The sequence below is a fragment of the Balaenoptera acutorostrata genome, chromosome 21 (genome assembly GCF_949987535.1).
Source record: "Balaenoptera acutorostrata chromosome 21, mBalAcu1.1, whole genome shotgun sequence".
Classification (NCBI taxonomy): Eukaryota; Metazoa; Chordata; class Mammalia; order Artiodactyla; family Balaenopteridae; genus Balaenoptera; species Balaenoptera acutorostrata.
In genome coordinates this window covers 15,932,683-15,946,492 of record NC_080084.1, presented here as the reverse complement: position 1 = coordinate 15,946,492, position 13,810 = coordinate 15,932,683, and the positions used below count along the sequence as shown (strand labels likewise).

General features: G+C 40.4%; 1 protein-coding gene across 1 annotated transcript; it reads left to right on the top strand.

Moving 5' to 3' along the window:
- The first annotated feature begins 1,088 nt into the window (after positions 1-1,088).
- On the top strand, positions 1,089-11,627 carry LEPROTL1 (leptin receptor overlapping transcript like 1). Its single transcript, XM_057537415.1, has 4 exons — positions 1,089-1,247; positions 6,824-6,899; positions 9,237-9,423; positions 10,257-11,627. The coding sequence occupies exons 1-4, from the start codon at positions 1,232-1,234 to the stop codon at positions 10,371-10,373; spliced, it is 396 nt and encodes a 131-aa protein (XP_057393398.1). The 5' UTR covers positions 1,089-1,231; the 3' UTR covers positions 10,374-11,627.
- The last annotated feature ends 2,183 nt before the right edge of the window (positions 11,628-13,810 follow it).

Genomic DNA, 13,810 nt, shown 5'->3' with positions numbered 1-13,810 from the left:
CTAGACAGTGGTGAACAAATATAAAATGTTGTACAAATTTACACTCTAGTGGGAGAGACAGCCAACAAATAATATAGTTCAGATAAATAATAAGTGCCTTCAACGAAGATGCAACACAGCCAAAAATAAATTAATTTAAAAAAAGAAAGGAAATTAGGGGACTAGCACTTCCCTCAGCCACCAGGGCTTGTGCCCCAAAAGGCTTCCTAAATGTGATCTTCACCTTCCCCACCCCTGTAAACACTATCCCTTCCCCATGATGGCTTTTCCCTTTTCTCTCCTAGTTACACACCTGTTCATCCTGCTGTTGTCCCTCCCTCGGGGAAATCTCACCTGACTGAGCTAAATCAAAGACTGTCACAGGACTGTCTACCCACTTTCTTTGGAATTATCATTGTTGCAATGATACGCTTTTTCGTGTCTATCTCTCTCACTAAACAGCAAGTTCCCTGAGGACAGAAACCGTACCTAGTTTTGCTCACCTCAGTGTTCCCCACACATAATCAATAAATGTTCAATTTGTAGGATTACTTAACTAAATGTATTTGTACCTCTGCTTACTTTTTTCCTAGCACTGTTACTACAAAAAAAAAAAAAAAAATCTCACAGACTCCCAAGAGCTCGGATTTGTATTAAATCCACCTGTTACTGGGTCCCGCCGCTCCTCCCTCTGGAGGTGGGTCTCACCAGACCGTAGTAATGTGTCGGAAAGCGAGAAGCCTAGTGCAGACCACCCAACTGGCCTTACTGCTCCTTTATCACAAGATAGGGAGGAGAAAGAAATGGGTGCGCTTTGAAGGACGCAAAAGGATCCCCCAAAGGCATCACACCAGGCCTCCCAAAGGACCGCGTCGACTCGCGCTCCCTTCCCGAAGGATGGGGAGGTTGCGGGATGCGCGTTGGGGGCTGCGGGATGGAGCTTCCCCGACACTGCAGGGAACACGGGAGCTGGAGTCTCCACGGCCCGGGAACCGGGGCGGGCGCGGGAAGCCTCGCAGGGCGGCGATGCCACGGGAGCAGAGCCGGGGAGGAAGGGGGTCAGCCCGAAGGCCCCCAGCCCGACGCGCCCCCCGCGCCCCAGCGCGAGCGCGAGCCGCCGGCGGAAGTGCTGCATCGCGCACTTCCGGGTGTTGTCTGGCCGCCGCCGCGCGTCTCCGGTCTCCCGGCCGCCGCCGCTGCCGCCGCCGACGCCGTCGCCTCGGGTCTCGGAGGCAGGAGCGACGTCACCGCCATGGCCGGCATCAAAGGTGGGCTTGGGGCTCTGGGCGGCCGGAGGACTGCGCGGCCGCCCCCAGAGAGGGAGAGGGGGCCCACGCAGGCCCCGCACGCCGCCTCCCGGGCCCGGGCGCGCGCCGCGGGGCCGCTGCGCTGGCGGCAGAACCCTGACCCCCGACCCCGACCCCCGGCCTGCGCCCTCGGAGCCGAGGTGGGCGCGGCGGCCTCGGGGAAAGGACGGCGGGGTCGGCGGCTTGTGCGCCAACCCCCACTTTCTGCTGAGCTCGGCAGCCTCGCTCCCACTCGTCGCGCCCCGTACGGAGAATGAAGTGGACCGCGGGGTGTTCGGAGTCCCGCAGCCGCTCGGGCCATCACACATGTTTTGCAGGAGTTTGCCTCCGAGAGCGAGGCGGGCAGAGGGTGGTTTTGAGGGGGTCGCTAGAGATGCCAGTTACGGAAAATCAGTGTCATTTCCCATTTAAAGGCACAAGTGCGGTCTTCGGGCGCTGAGCCCAACCGAGTTCTCCAGGAACGCCCTGGAAGGCCTTAGGGATGGTTCTTTCCCAAATCTCGGCGGTCACATCCACGGTCAGGACCCGTACTCAGAGCTTTACGCTCCTAAAACGGATGCATTTTGATTTGCGGTGTTGGGCTGATAGGGTAGACCCTGTGAGCGACCCCAAAGGGCTCCTTCTCCCTGCCCTCTTCACAGTTGCACGTGGAGGCTTTTTCACATTTCAAAGTTTTTATTTAGTTGGGTTTTTTTTTTTAAGGTAAAAGAGTTTTTCATTAAAACTCAGTGGCAAATACTCGTTTATTAGTCAGTTTCCTTTAGAAATAAGGAATGTCGCATGCTTTCCAACTGTTTGGTATTTTTGTTAGCGTGGTTAGCAGCAAATACCATTAACAACGTTTTCAACTTAATTCTTGACAACGAATTACGTTGATTTCCTGACCTGAGGCTTTGTAGAAGGGGCAGGCAAGCAGGAAGTGAAAAACTTCAATAACAGTGTTTTTTCTGTGTTTTTTATTTGCTTTAAGGACAGCTTTTGCTGAGCTGCTTCCCCAGAGTCACATTTTTACTGTTTCTTGTTTGTTTGTAACATCTGAAGACATTTCATTTCCTATAGAAAACTTTGTCAATTGACCAGCTGAGATACTTTCCAGTCTCCTTTTGAACTCTAACAGACCTTTTAAAATCCCTGTGTAAAAGGCAGTTATGGTAGAATGCTGTGTTTTTTAGGATGTTGCCGGTTTCTCAGTTCTTCGCCAGTTTCTCAGTTCTTCCCCATTTCTTTACTGTCAATAAATGCAGGAGTCTCTTTCTCAAGAAAATTGTGTTTGTGGACTTAGGTGAATATTAATCAGCAGAAAGTGTCTCAGATGGGATTGTACTTACACTTTTGGTTTCAGTAAGATTTTCTGATTGTGATGATTGCTTATCAGGATGTTTTCTTCCTGTTGGCCTATCTTTATGTTAGGCGGGAGTGTTGCTATGATTTAATCCACGACTTATTTCTTAAGCCATTTGCCTATTACTTTGTTATATATTGGATTTTTCTGGTAACTCCCAGGTTAGGGAACTGGTCCCTTCTCCTACTGTAGTCTCTTCGTAATCACGAACTAGCACCCAGTCTTTTGAGAGTTTAGATAAATTGGGCTGTTACATCCCCAGCCTGGAGGCTTTGGGAGTAGAAACCAGACTCATCTAAGTTTTGCCTTCTGGATGTCAAATCACTCAATTACAGCATAAAGTTTTGCCTCATTGATGTGTCATCTAAGACAACCATTTATACACAAATGATGAGTTTTGTATATAAATCAGCCTAATTGCTTATTTCATAAGAGGAGAAACTTTACAACTTTTGAGAACACTTTTGAGCAGTTTATTTAACCCCATTGGCATTTATCTTATCCATTGTGACTGGGAGGTGAGATGTCACATAAAATTATTTTTTGATACCTGAATCTTATTTCAGTTCCTTGGGGGGTTTTTTTGTTGTTTTTTTTTTAAGAAATCATCTTCATTAACTTTTTAAGAGTGTACTCAAAGAATTTAGACTCTTTTTTGAGGATAAGAACATAAGTAGGGACTTCCCTGGTGGTGCAGAGGTTAAGAATCTGCCTGCCAATGCAAGGGACGCGGGTTCGAGCCCTGGTCTGGGAAGATCCCACATGCCGCAGAGCAACTAAGCCCGTGCGCCACAACTACTGAGCCTGTGCTCTAGAGCCCGCGAGCCACAACTACTGAGTCCACGTGCCACAACTGCTGAAGCCTGCACGCCTAGAGCCCGTGCTCCGCAACAAGAGAAGCCACCGCAGTGAGAAGCCTGCACACTGCAATGAAGAGTAGCCCCCGCTCGCCGCAACTAGAGAAAGCCTGCACAGCAACGAAGACCCAACGCAGCAAAAAATAAATAAAATTTTTTTAAAAAAAGGAACATAAGTAATTTTTCTCTGTCATAGAACAGAGTGAACTTCAGCAACCAAGTCCTAAGGCTACTTATCTCTTGGCCAAGATTATCTATCGCAAATCTGGTATGCTCTTTGAGATTTTTATGCCTGATTTAACCTTTTTTTGTTTTCAGTCTCTTCCCCCCAATCAGAGGGCAATTCTTGCTTGTATGCAGCTCTCCCTCCTATTTCTCATCTCTTTAAATATAGGAAGCAAAATAAGCTTACAAAATTTTGTCTTCACAAGATACAGATAACAGTAATCCAGGAAAGGAAAGTTACTTTTCACTTAACTTTGTTCTGGCTACCTGAGTCGCCTATTGAAATATATATGTATAAGTGAGCATAGATGATCCTTTAAAATTAAAAGGTTTTATTCCGCTGGAATTCACACACAGTTGTCACAAAAAATGAATAAATAACTTCTGAATAAGAGCCTAAGTGTCTGCTTATAAAGAATGTTAGCTTTAGTGTATGGGCTTTGTGGTATCTATGTTGTCTCTCTGTTTCCTTCAGGAGTGTAAACCACATGCTGCATAAATGGCTTTTGAATAAATAAGGTGTTATTACAGTGATGAACTTAGCTGTTTGGCAGTTACATTTCAAAAAGCAGAGATGGTGTTTTACTTCTTCAGCATGTCTTATAACAAGTATCTTTAGTGTTCAGAGAATTATTTGCATTTTAGATCTAGTCCAACCCTTATTTTATAGAAGAAAGAACTGACACTTAGATGACTTATTTAGTCGGCTGGTAAGTGGCTGGTAGGAGCTGGGACCCAGTGCCTCCTGACTCTCCGTTACGGCTGTTTCTGCTCTGCTGCATTGGGCTCTCTTCTCTTTTTTCATCTCCCTCTCTCTCTCTTTTCCCTTTGCTTCCTTTTGTTCATTCTACACATATTTATTATTGAGTGTTAAGAGCTGAGGCCTGAACATCAGAAACAGAAGAACTCTTTCCCTGCTCTTGTGGCGTGAACAGCTTACAAGGGAAGACAAATACAAATCAATGTAACATTGCAGCTGTGATAAATGAGCACAGGGGAGGCATCCAGAGCAAAGAGGACCTCTGCACGTGCACGTCCCTCAGCCTGGAATGTTCCCCCCAGATAGCCATGAGATTGATTCACTTCTTCATTTCATATAGATCTCTGCTTAGATGTGTCTCCTCATCAGAGACGCCTTCCCGGCTGATGCATCTAGAAAAGCACTCCCACCCACTTACTTGATTTTTTTTTCCATAACATTTGACATTTATTTGCTTACTTTTTTAAAAAAATCGCTTTATTCTCCCACCAGAATGTAAGCATGAGAGCAAGAGCTTCGATTTCTTTTCATTGCACTGTCTCCAGTGTCAAGAACAGTGTGTGACACACAGTAGGCACTCAGTAGATATTTGTGGAATAAGTGAATAAATAAACATAATGGGAATCGGTCTAGTCAGGGGCTTTGCAAAAACTTCACTGAGGAAGAGATAACTGGGCTGTGACCTGAAGGAAAAGTAGGAGTTCACTTGGCAGAAAGAGGCAAGGACTGGGACAAGAATTCAAGCTCCATGAGTGTGACATGGCCTTGCCTGTTCATTAACATGTCCCCAGCACCTGTTAGGTATTTGGTTCTGTGTAGACATTTCTTGAATGAAATAAGTGAATGAAAAAGCGTCTGAGGTAGAAGGGATAGCATGTGCAAAGGCCCTGTGGGTGAGGGAGCTGGCTGATTTCCAGGAGAGGAAAGGGGGCCGGTACAGCTGCAGTGCAGAGACCAAGGGGTGCTAGCCTGTGGTGATGTGTGTCCAAGCAAGGAAGTGGCGTCAGCTTATGAGGACCTGTCTTGAACTGAACAAAACAAATGGTAAACTTGGTATTTTCCTCACTGCTTACATGGCATTCCCTTGTAAACATGAAGTTCCTCTTTTGCTGCAGATTAAAGTGCAAATGTGTCTTTTTCTTTGTGCAACTGAAAATCTAATGGCATTAAGGACTAAGTAAATGTGTTCACGGTTGACATGACCTACATCACTGATCTGAATGAAAACGAAATCTGCCCCGCTCCCATGTCAGTGGGTGTCCTTGATTATGACCATCTTAATTCAGAGAAGTATATCAGTAGTTCTTAGCAGGATTTAACCCCTTAAGTGTTAATTTTGGTATATGTTGGATTTTGTCTTGGTAATTTGTAGACCTTCGACAGGTCTTTTGAATTTTAATGTTTCTGTTAAGGTTAGTAGACTGCATCATTTAAAAAAAAAAAAAAAGTAAGTTATTCTCTTAGCCACTGTAGTTGCAGAAATATAGGTTATATAGAATTCAAAATAAATTGATCATTTGTTTCTTTGCTTAATTCTAAGCCATTGATTAACTATGTATATTCAAGGAAGTTGTTTCTACTTACTTATCTATGTGAAAACACTTTATAAAACATAATGCTTTGTATAAGTGTGTGTGTGTGACTTCAGAAACTATATTTCAGCTATAGAATGCATCTGTTGCTTGTGATAATGCCTTAAAACAGTGATACCACCGAAGGATTGTACCTGTTATCCTGCAGATTTTCTAATGTGTAGGAGCTTAGGGAAAGAAACCCAGCTATTGTTTTGCAAACTATTTAAATATCTGTAGCAGAATTAATTGACTGAGTTTACTGACTACAAATATCCTCGGACACTTTTCACCTGTGCCTGTTGGGGGTGTGTGTGCAGGAAGTAGGAACTGCTCAGGAGAGGGTTTCCCACAGATGAGGCTTCTGAAGTCCAGGAAAGTTGACTGCGGAGTTTCTCCACATACCACTTTTCAAAACGGTAATGATCTGAGGAGTGAGTATCATACTAATGCCTGGAGGAGCATTGGTCTCGCAGACTGGGATGCTCATTCGACATGGAACCGGTAATTTGGGAATGTGGTGATGTGCTGGCGATAGGTCAGGCCTTTGAGTATCAGTATCACTGTATTTTGCTTTGAAGATGCCACAAAAGACTTATTCTGAAACCAGATAACTTCAGCTTTCGAAGATGATTCACTAATACATTTGCTTTTTTGGTGTGTTTTGTTTGCTTTTTGCCTCTGGGATCACAGGTAATGTTCAGACTGTTAATATTAATAAAAATAGAGTTAATTTAATTTAATTACTATTTCAATTTGTCTTTTCATTATTTACTTTGCAGCTTTGATTAGCTTGTCCTTCGGAGGAGCAGTTGGGCTGATGTTTTTGATGCTTGGATGCGCTCTTCCCATATACAAGTATGTGAAATTGCTGTCTTCTTGAGTGTTTAAGTGTAAAATTTTTCTACTTGTAAAATTAAAAAAATTGTTTTTTACTACAATAGAAGTAATCCTGAGAAATGATCATTTACCAAGGACGAACTTTAAGTCTTCACTTAAAATGTGTTTGAAAAGATTTTAGGACAGCAGCGTGCAAAAAAGACTTTGGCTGTCCTTGACTACTGCTAAGTCTTTAATGGCAGGATAGCAACACAGTAGCCCAGCACTACTGCTTAATTTTGAGAACCAACTGATTAAATTAAATACAAGAAAATGTAAAATGTCTTTGGAGCAAAAACAAACAAACAAAAACCTGTAAGCAGAGTCAAGAGCAACTGACAAAAAAGGTCATGTAAACAATTACTTTCCTTAGGACAGAGAGAATTTTTTTAAATTAATAGGATAAATTAGTAAGAAAAATACAGAGCTTCCCTGGTGGTGCAGTGGTTAAGAATCCGCCTGCCAATGCCGGGGACACAGATTCGAGCCCTGGTCCGGGAAGATCCCACATGCCACGGGGCAACTAAGCCCATGCACCGCAACTACTGAGCCTGCGCTCTACAGCCTGCGAGCCACAACTGCTGAACCTGCGTACCACAACTACTGAAGCCTGCACACCTAGAGCCCGTGCTCCTCAACAAGAGAAGGCACCGCAGTGAGAAGCCTGCGCACCTCAACAAAGAGTAGCCCCCGCTCACCATAACTAGAGAAAGCCCGCGCGCAGCAACGAAGACCCAACACAGCCAAAAATAAATAAAATAAATAAATTTCTTTTTAAATCAAAAAAAAAAAATACAGACAATGCAATAGAAAAATGAACTACAGATATGAAAAAAGAACTGCAGATTGCTACTAAGAACATGAAAATACACTCAACCTCACTCAAAATTAAATGAAATCCATTGGCAAAGATAAAAGATATGGCAAACAAGCATTGTCATGTACTCTGGGTGGAAGTTTAAATAGGTGCAAGTCCTCTGGGAGGCCAGCTTGCCTGTAGCTCTCAAAATTTATATATTCTTTGAACTAGCCTTTCCACTTCTTAGAATTACTCATAGAAATCCACTTACAGATGTTTGCAAAGATGTGTGTAGATATGGGGGAGAGTACGGATGTTCATGGCAGCCTTGTTTATAATAACAACAACAACAACAACAACAAACTGGAAGCATCCTAAAGGTCTGTCAAAAGAAAAATGATAAATTATAGTACATCCATCAATGAAAGTACTAGGCAGTCTTAAAAAGAAGAAGAGCTGGATTGCTAATATGTAAAATAAGATATATTGTTAAATTTAAAAGTGCAGTGATTCATTCATATCTTTAAAGTTTATCTATATGGGAATATGGAAGGACCCAGATCAGCAGGAGTGGGGAAGACACAGGCAACCTTGGTTTTTCACTTTTTGTGCTTTTATATTTTTTGCACGTTTTTTCCCTTAAACTTACGTCCATTTGTAATTTTTTTTTCTTGAAATATTTAGGAAAAGATCTTTTAGGAAAAACATATAGATAAATCTTTGCTTATCATGAGTGTCTAAGTACAAGCAAATCTCCATTATGATGTGTGTTTTATTTTATGGCAGTTTTAAAAGCCGTCTATTTCTTTTTAACTTTTTATTTTGAAATGACGATGGGCTCTCAAGAAGTTGCAAAAGTAGTACAGAGAAGTCCCTTATACCCTTCACACATCTTCTCCCAGTGTTAATATCTTACACAACTGTTTTATATGATCACAAACAGGAACTGACATTGGCATAATACAATAGCTAGACTGTAGACTAAAAGCCGTCTGTTTTTATTGTGATAAAGTTGATATTCTGACTGAAAGTCTTCAATATTAGTGTCAGTTCATTTTCTGTATTTTGATTTCAGTATTTTGGGAGTTCCTAGTGACCTATGGAAAGTTTGGGAGTGTTCCAGCTTCGTGCTAAGGCAGGATATTAGAAGTCAAGGGCATGAATCTTGAATTTTAAAAATTACTGTTAATAATTCCATTTTTCAATAATCCCTTTTTATTTATAACCTAAAATGAAAAAAAAATATTTTTAATTTTGGGCTTTGATTCCAACTGTTAAAATTCATAAAGTGTTTTCTTTTAATTTGAGAAATATTTAATCATCGTATCATAACTTTAGGAATACTGTGACTCTAAATGTCTCTCTTTTCAGTGTTCAGGTTATAGCTTATTTTTAAACTGTGTTATATTTTGTACCTTGCAACATGCTTCGGTCCTTATTTTTAAAAAGAGTGGATTTTGTGTGAGGAAAATGACAAAGATAGCAAAAACTACATTAACTTATTTTTCTTTTTCTAGCCAATACTGGCCTCTCTTTGTTCTGTTTTTTTACATCCTTTCACCTATTCCATACTGCATAGCAAGAAGATTAGTGGATGATACGGATGCTATGAGTAATGCCTGTAAGGAACTGGCCATATTTCTTACAACAGGCATTGTGGTCTCAGCTTTTGGACTCCCTATTGTATTTGCCAGAGCACACCTGGTAAGTGAAAGCATTCTTCTACTAATGGTTTTACATTAGATTGTGTTCAGTTTTTCTCAGGAAAAAAGTTTTTGTTAAATGACATGAAAAAGAGATGAGAGACATAGGAGCCTAGAGGATAAGAGATAAAAAAAATCTTACTTTTGTTGTTGTTAACTGGTGGAAATACTGGCGAGCGTTGGCAGCGACAGTTGGCTTGCCAGTACTTCACTGTCAGAATTGGGCACATGGACATGGCCAGTGCTGAACAACCACAGGCCTGCCCTGTACGGCTTAAACATGGAAGACCCAGGAGATCCATGTTCTCTGCAGGTGGGAGAGTACCAAAGAGTAGAAGAGGCCTCCCAGACTCACCAGTCAGATTCGCTCCTCCACCTCTGGGCGGGTGGAGGTGGCAGAGAAGACGGACTGGCCGCCCTTCCACATGGAGAGGGCAATGACTCCCCGCCTCTTGAAGAGAATGTGCATGAGTGTGTTTGCATCTCTGATACTTTAAATTTAATCTGCTCTCTAGATAAAATTTTTAGGTTCACTAATGAAGAGTTGGAGCAAACTTCTTTGTAATCAGAAAATTGTAGAATTCTGTGCTGCCTCCTCATAGCCTGGCAGTTAGGCTTGCTTTTGAATAATTATCATCTTCCATGACTTTCTGTCTCTTTAAAGGAACCAGCAATACATAAGAACAGCATTACATGTTCAGCAGCGTCAAAGTTATTATTACAAGTTGTATTTGTTTTGGATCGTGATGGGCTACAACTAGAGCCTTGATTCACTTTTCGTTTCCTTGTTGTTTTTCATGTCTGTTAACTGGGCGTTTCTGTCTTCGTCTGTAGATCGAGTGGGGAGCTTGTGCACTTGTCCTCACCGGAAACACTGTCATCTTTGCAACTATCCTGGGCTTTTTCTTGGTCTTTGGCAGCAATGATGACTTCAGCTGGCAGCAGTGGTGAAAGGAATTACTGAACTCTTGTCAGATGGACTTCTTGTCCTTTCTCAGCCGTCCGTGCACACAGGAGACGGGGCAGTGACGCTGAGCAGCGGAGCAAGCCTCTTGGGGGTGTTCTAGGTGCTCCTTCTCACTTGTCTTGTAAGCGTACTCTTTTCACAGAGACTTGCTGGAGGATTAAAAGGATTTTCTCTTTTGGAAAAGCTTGACTGATTTCACACTTATCTCTAGTATGCTTTTTGTGGTGTCCTGCTGAATTTAAATATTGATGTGTTTTCCCTGTTCAGTTTTTTTTTTTTAACCAGTATGCAATGTTAAATATTTTTTAAATCTAATAACCATTTGCATTGGTTAGGAACTAGAGTTCTGCTGGCTATTACTGGGCTCAAGCACTTTTTTTTTTCTTAAAATTATTTAACCTCCATTACTACACAAAGTTATAAAGATAAGTTTTTCAATCAGTCAGGATGACATCACTCCCAATTTTATGCAAACATGCAGACTATTAGCATACCTTATAGACTATATACTCAGTGCAAATATAGCTGCATTTATACCTCAGAGGGGCCAAGTATTAATGCCACGCCCTCCATAAGGGTTGCTGGTTTTGCTGGAAAGCAGGTGTTTTGTGAATTGAAAATTATTTTATGGAATTGCTACAAAGGAGTGCTTTTATTCTCAATTGTTAGAAGAACTTATTGTTACAGGTAAGAGTGTAAAAACAGATTTTTGATATACGGTTTTTATTTATGTTTGTTATAATTAGAGTGAGTTGCATTATGGGAAGAAACGATGTTGAAATTCCATTTTTTTGAATCCTGTTTCTATTTATAAGTGAAATTTTTAATCTTCTTTCAGTCTTTCATGTTTTACGTGGGTAAAGGGACACACACAGAACTACTACTGATACGGGAAAGTGTATGTTTGCATCCCACATACTAGAAAACCTTTTCCTGCCTCCTTATAACTTATTTTATACATTGTATATATTAAGTAAAATAACTTTTCCAATATGGTTTAATAACACGTTAAGTTAGAGGTTTTAACGCACCTGGAGAGTGATTGCTCCGCCATACATTCAGAGTGCCCCAGCCCCGCAAGGCCTTGACGTGATCAACAAGTGACTTGTTAGTTATGCCATTAATTCATGTATTAACAACTCAAGATTTAGACCACGGTAATTGTAGTTCTTATCCCCTAAGGTTATATCATATGTAATTTTAAAATATTTAAGGCAAGTTTCCTGTATACCTCTCAACTGTTTTGATTTTTATTTCACTGTCATAGATTTGCTGTTTCCTTTTATAAATGGCCGATTGTGTGAATTAATGCAAAGTAGCCAAATCCAGTTGTATAGCAGCTTCAGACACAAAGCTGATCAAAAAATTCCCAGTAACCAGGCATGATCAAATTGTAGTGGTCATTCCATATCACAATTATCAGTGCTTTTTTTCAGGAGCTAGTTATGAAAATGTTCAAGTTGGTCTGACAGTATTTTGTTGAGGACATTTGTTTATATGTTTATTCAGTATACTTTCATAAAATCTGTTCTGCCTTCAGACGAAATGGAGCAATCATGACAACTATCTTGTTCTATAAAGTTGATTTCTCCAAAAAATGGGAACAAACTGTGGGTTTGTTCAGCTTTTTACTAAAGATGCCTCAAGGCCACGGGCTTTATCGCCCAACTCAAGTTGTTGCTTTGAGCCGTGAGATGGGAAGCAGAATAAACGTGCGTGCATGCGGCTGTCGCATCTGCACACAGGCTGAAAGCAGCGTGCAGTGTTAGGATGTAGTGGGTGTAAAGATGAAAGGGCAGCCACTCGTGGATTAGGCAGCTGGTGATACAGTTGGGAACTCAGTGCCTGTGATCTACTCAGTTTCTTTTCTTTTTTTTTTTTTTTTTTTTTTTTTGCCAAAAGTACATTCTCTGGTCTTCCCCCATCCATTTTCTGTTCTAGAATGTCAGTGCAGTGCACTGCTGCTCTTTCATTTACTTGGCCATAGACTCTTTTTCTGAGAGCTGCATATTTCTTCTGTATACTAATCGCACTGGCAGCATTGTGTCTTTGACCTTGCGCACTAGCTTGACGTAGTGCTGGCTCTGATTTCTAGGCTAGTTACTTGAGGTCTGAATTTTCCATAGAATGTGCACTGATCCTGCATTGCCATTCTTCTATGGAAAGAGAACTTTTGATGAAGAAACAATAAAGATTTTAAATATCTATTTTAGTTTGTGGGTGTTTTTGAAATGAAAATATACAACACACTTCAGTTGCTGAAGTGTGCGTTATCCATTTTAACAGTGGGATATAAAGCAAGGATGACGTTAGTTATAAGGTTAGTATTGCAGAAGTTTCACTTCCAAAATAAAAGTGAAACCATAGTAATAAATACTACAGTGAAGCTGTATGATTTTGAGCTGTAGTAAAAGGATTGGTAATCTGGGGGAGTAGAATTTTTACCTGACCTTTTAGAAAAATAGCCATAGAAGGTTTTGTTGACATAAAAAGACTACTGACCGTTAAAAGTCAAGGTTGTTCTTGTTCTTAAATTTTAAGAACTTTTTTTAATGACTGCACGTTTTATTATATATTTATTATTATTCATCATTAGAGCATTTTGCTTTTTGCAGACATTTCAAACAGTTAAAGGTAAAAAAAATTCATCTGTGTGGTACATTGTAAACAGAGAAAAGTACTGTTCTCTTATCAAACATGAATCTTGTCCCAAGTTGTCCTAATTATAATCTCATTGTATACTTTAAAAAAAATTCAAATCATAGGTTCTTAGTGTCTGCTTTAATATGATTTGGGGGGCATTGTGAAAATAATCCAGACTTTTAAAGTAAACTCTAGAATGTTTATATTGAATGTGACTAGATTTATAAGTTTCAGGTAACTTTAAATCACATCAAATGTAACAAGCAGCCATGCAACATTACTATTAAGTGGTATGTACATTTTAGATCTCAGGAGGCTTTTTGATGCATAAATTGGTGGGAATTTCAAATTCATATTTCTTCTGTATAAGCCTGTATTACCTTTTCTGTCAGAAAAGATTAGGGAGCTCTTGTTTTATTGCAGGACTCCTAATTTTCTTGCAGTCCCAGGGAAGAGAACATATCCTGTAAAATAAATATTCCAGACAACTAAAGCTTAACTCAAAAAGAACTATGTTTGTTTTACTTTAACTATTTTGACCTAAGTATTAAATGGATCATATACTTTTATACTTTCTTAGACTATATTAAAACATTTTGATTTTTCCTTGGTAATTTAGGGTTATCATAAATTATTTTTCCCCTATTTTTTTATTTTTATAATTGTTTATTGATAGTTGATGTACAATATCATTTAAGTTTCAGGCGTACAATATAGTGATTCACAATTTTTAAAGGTTATACATTTATAGTTATTATAAAATATCGGCTGTACTCCC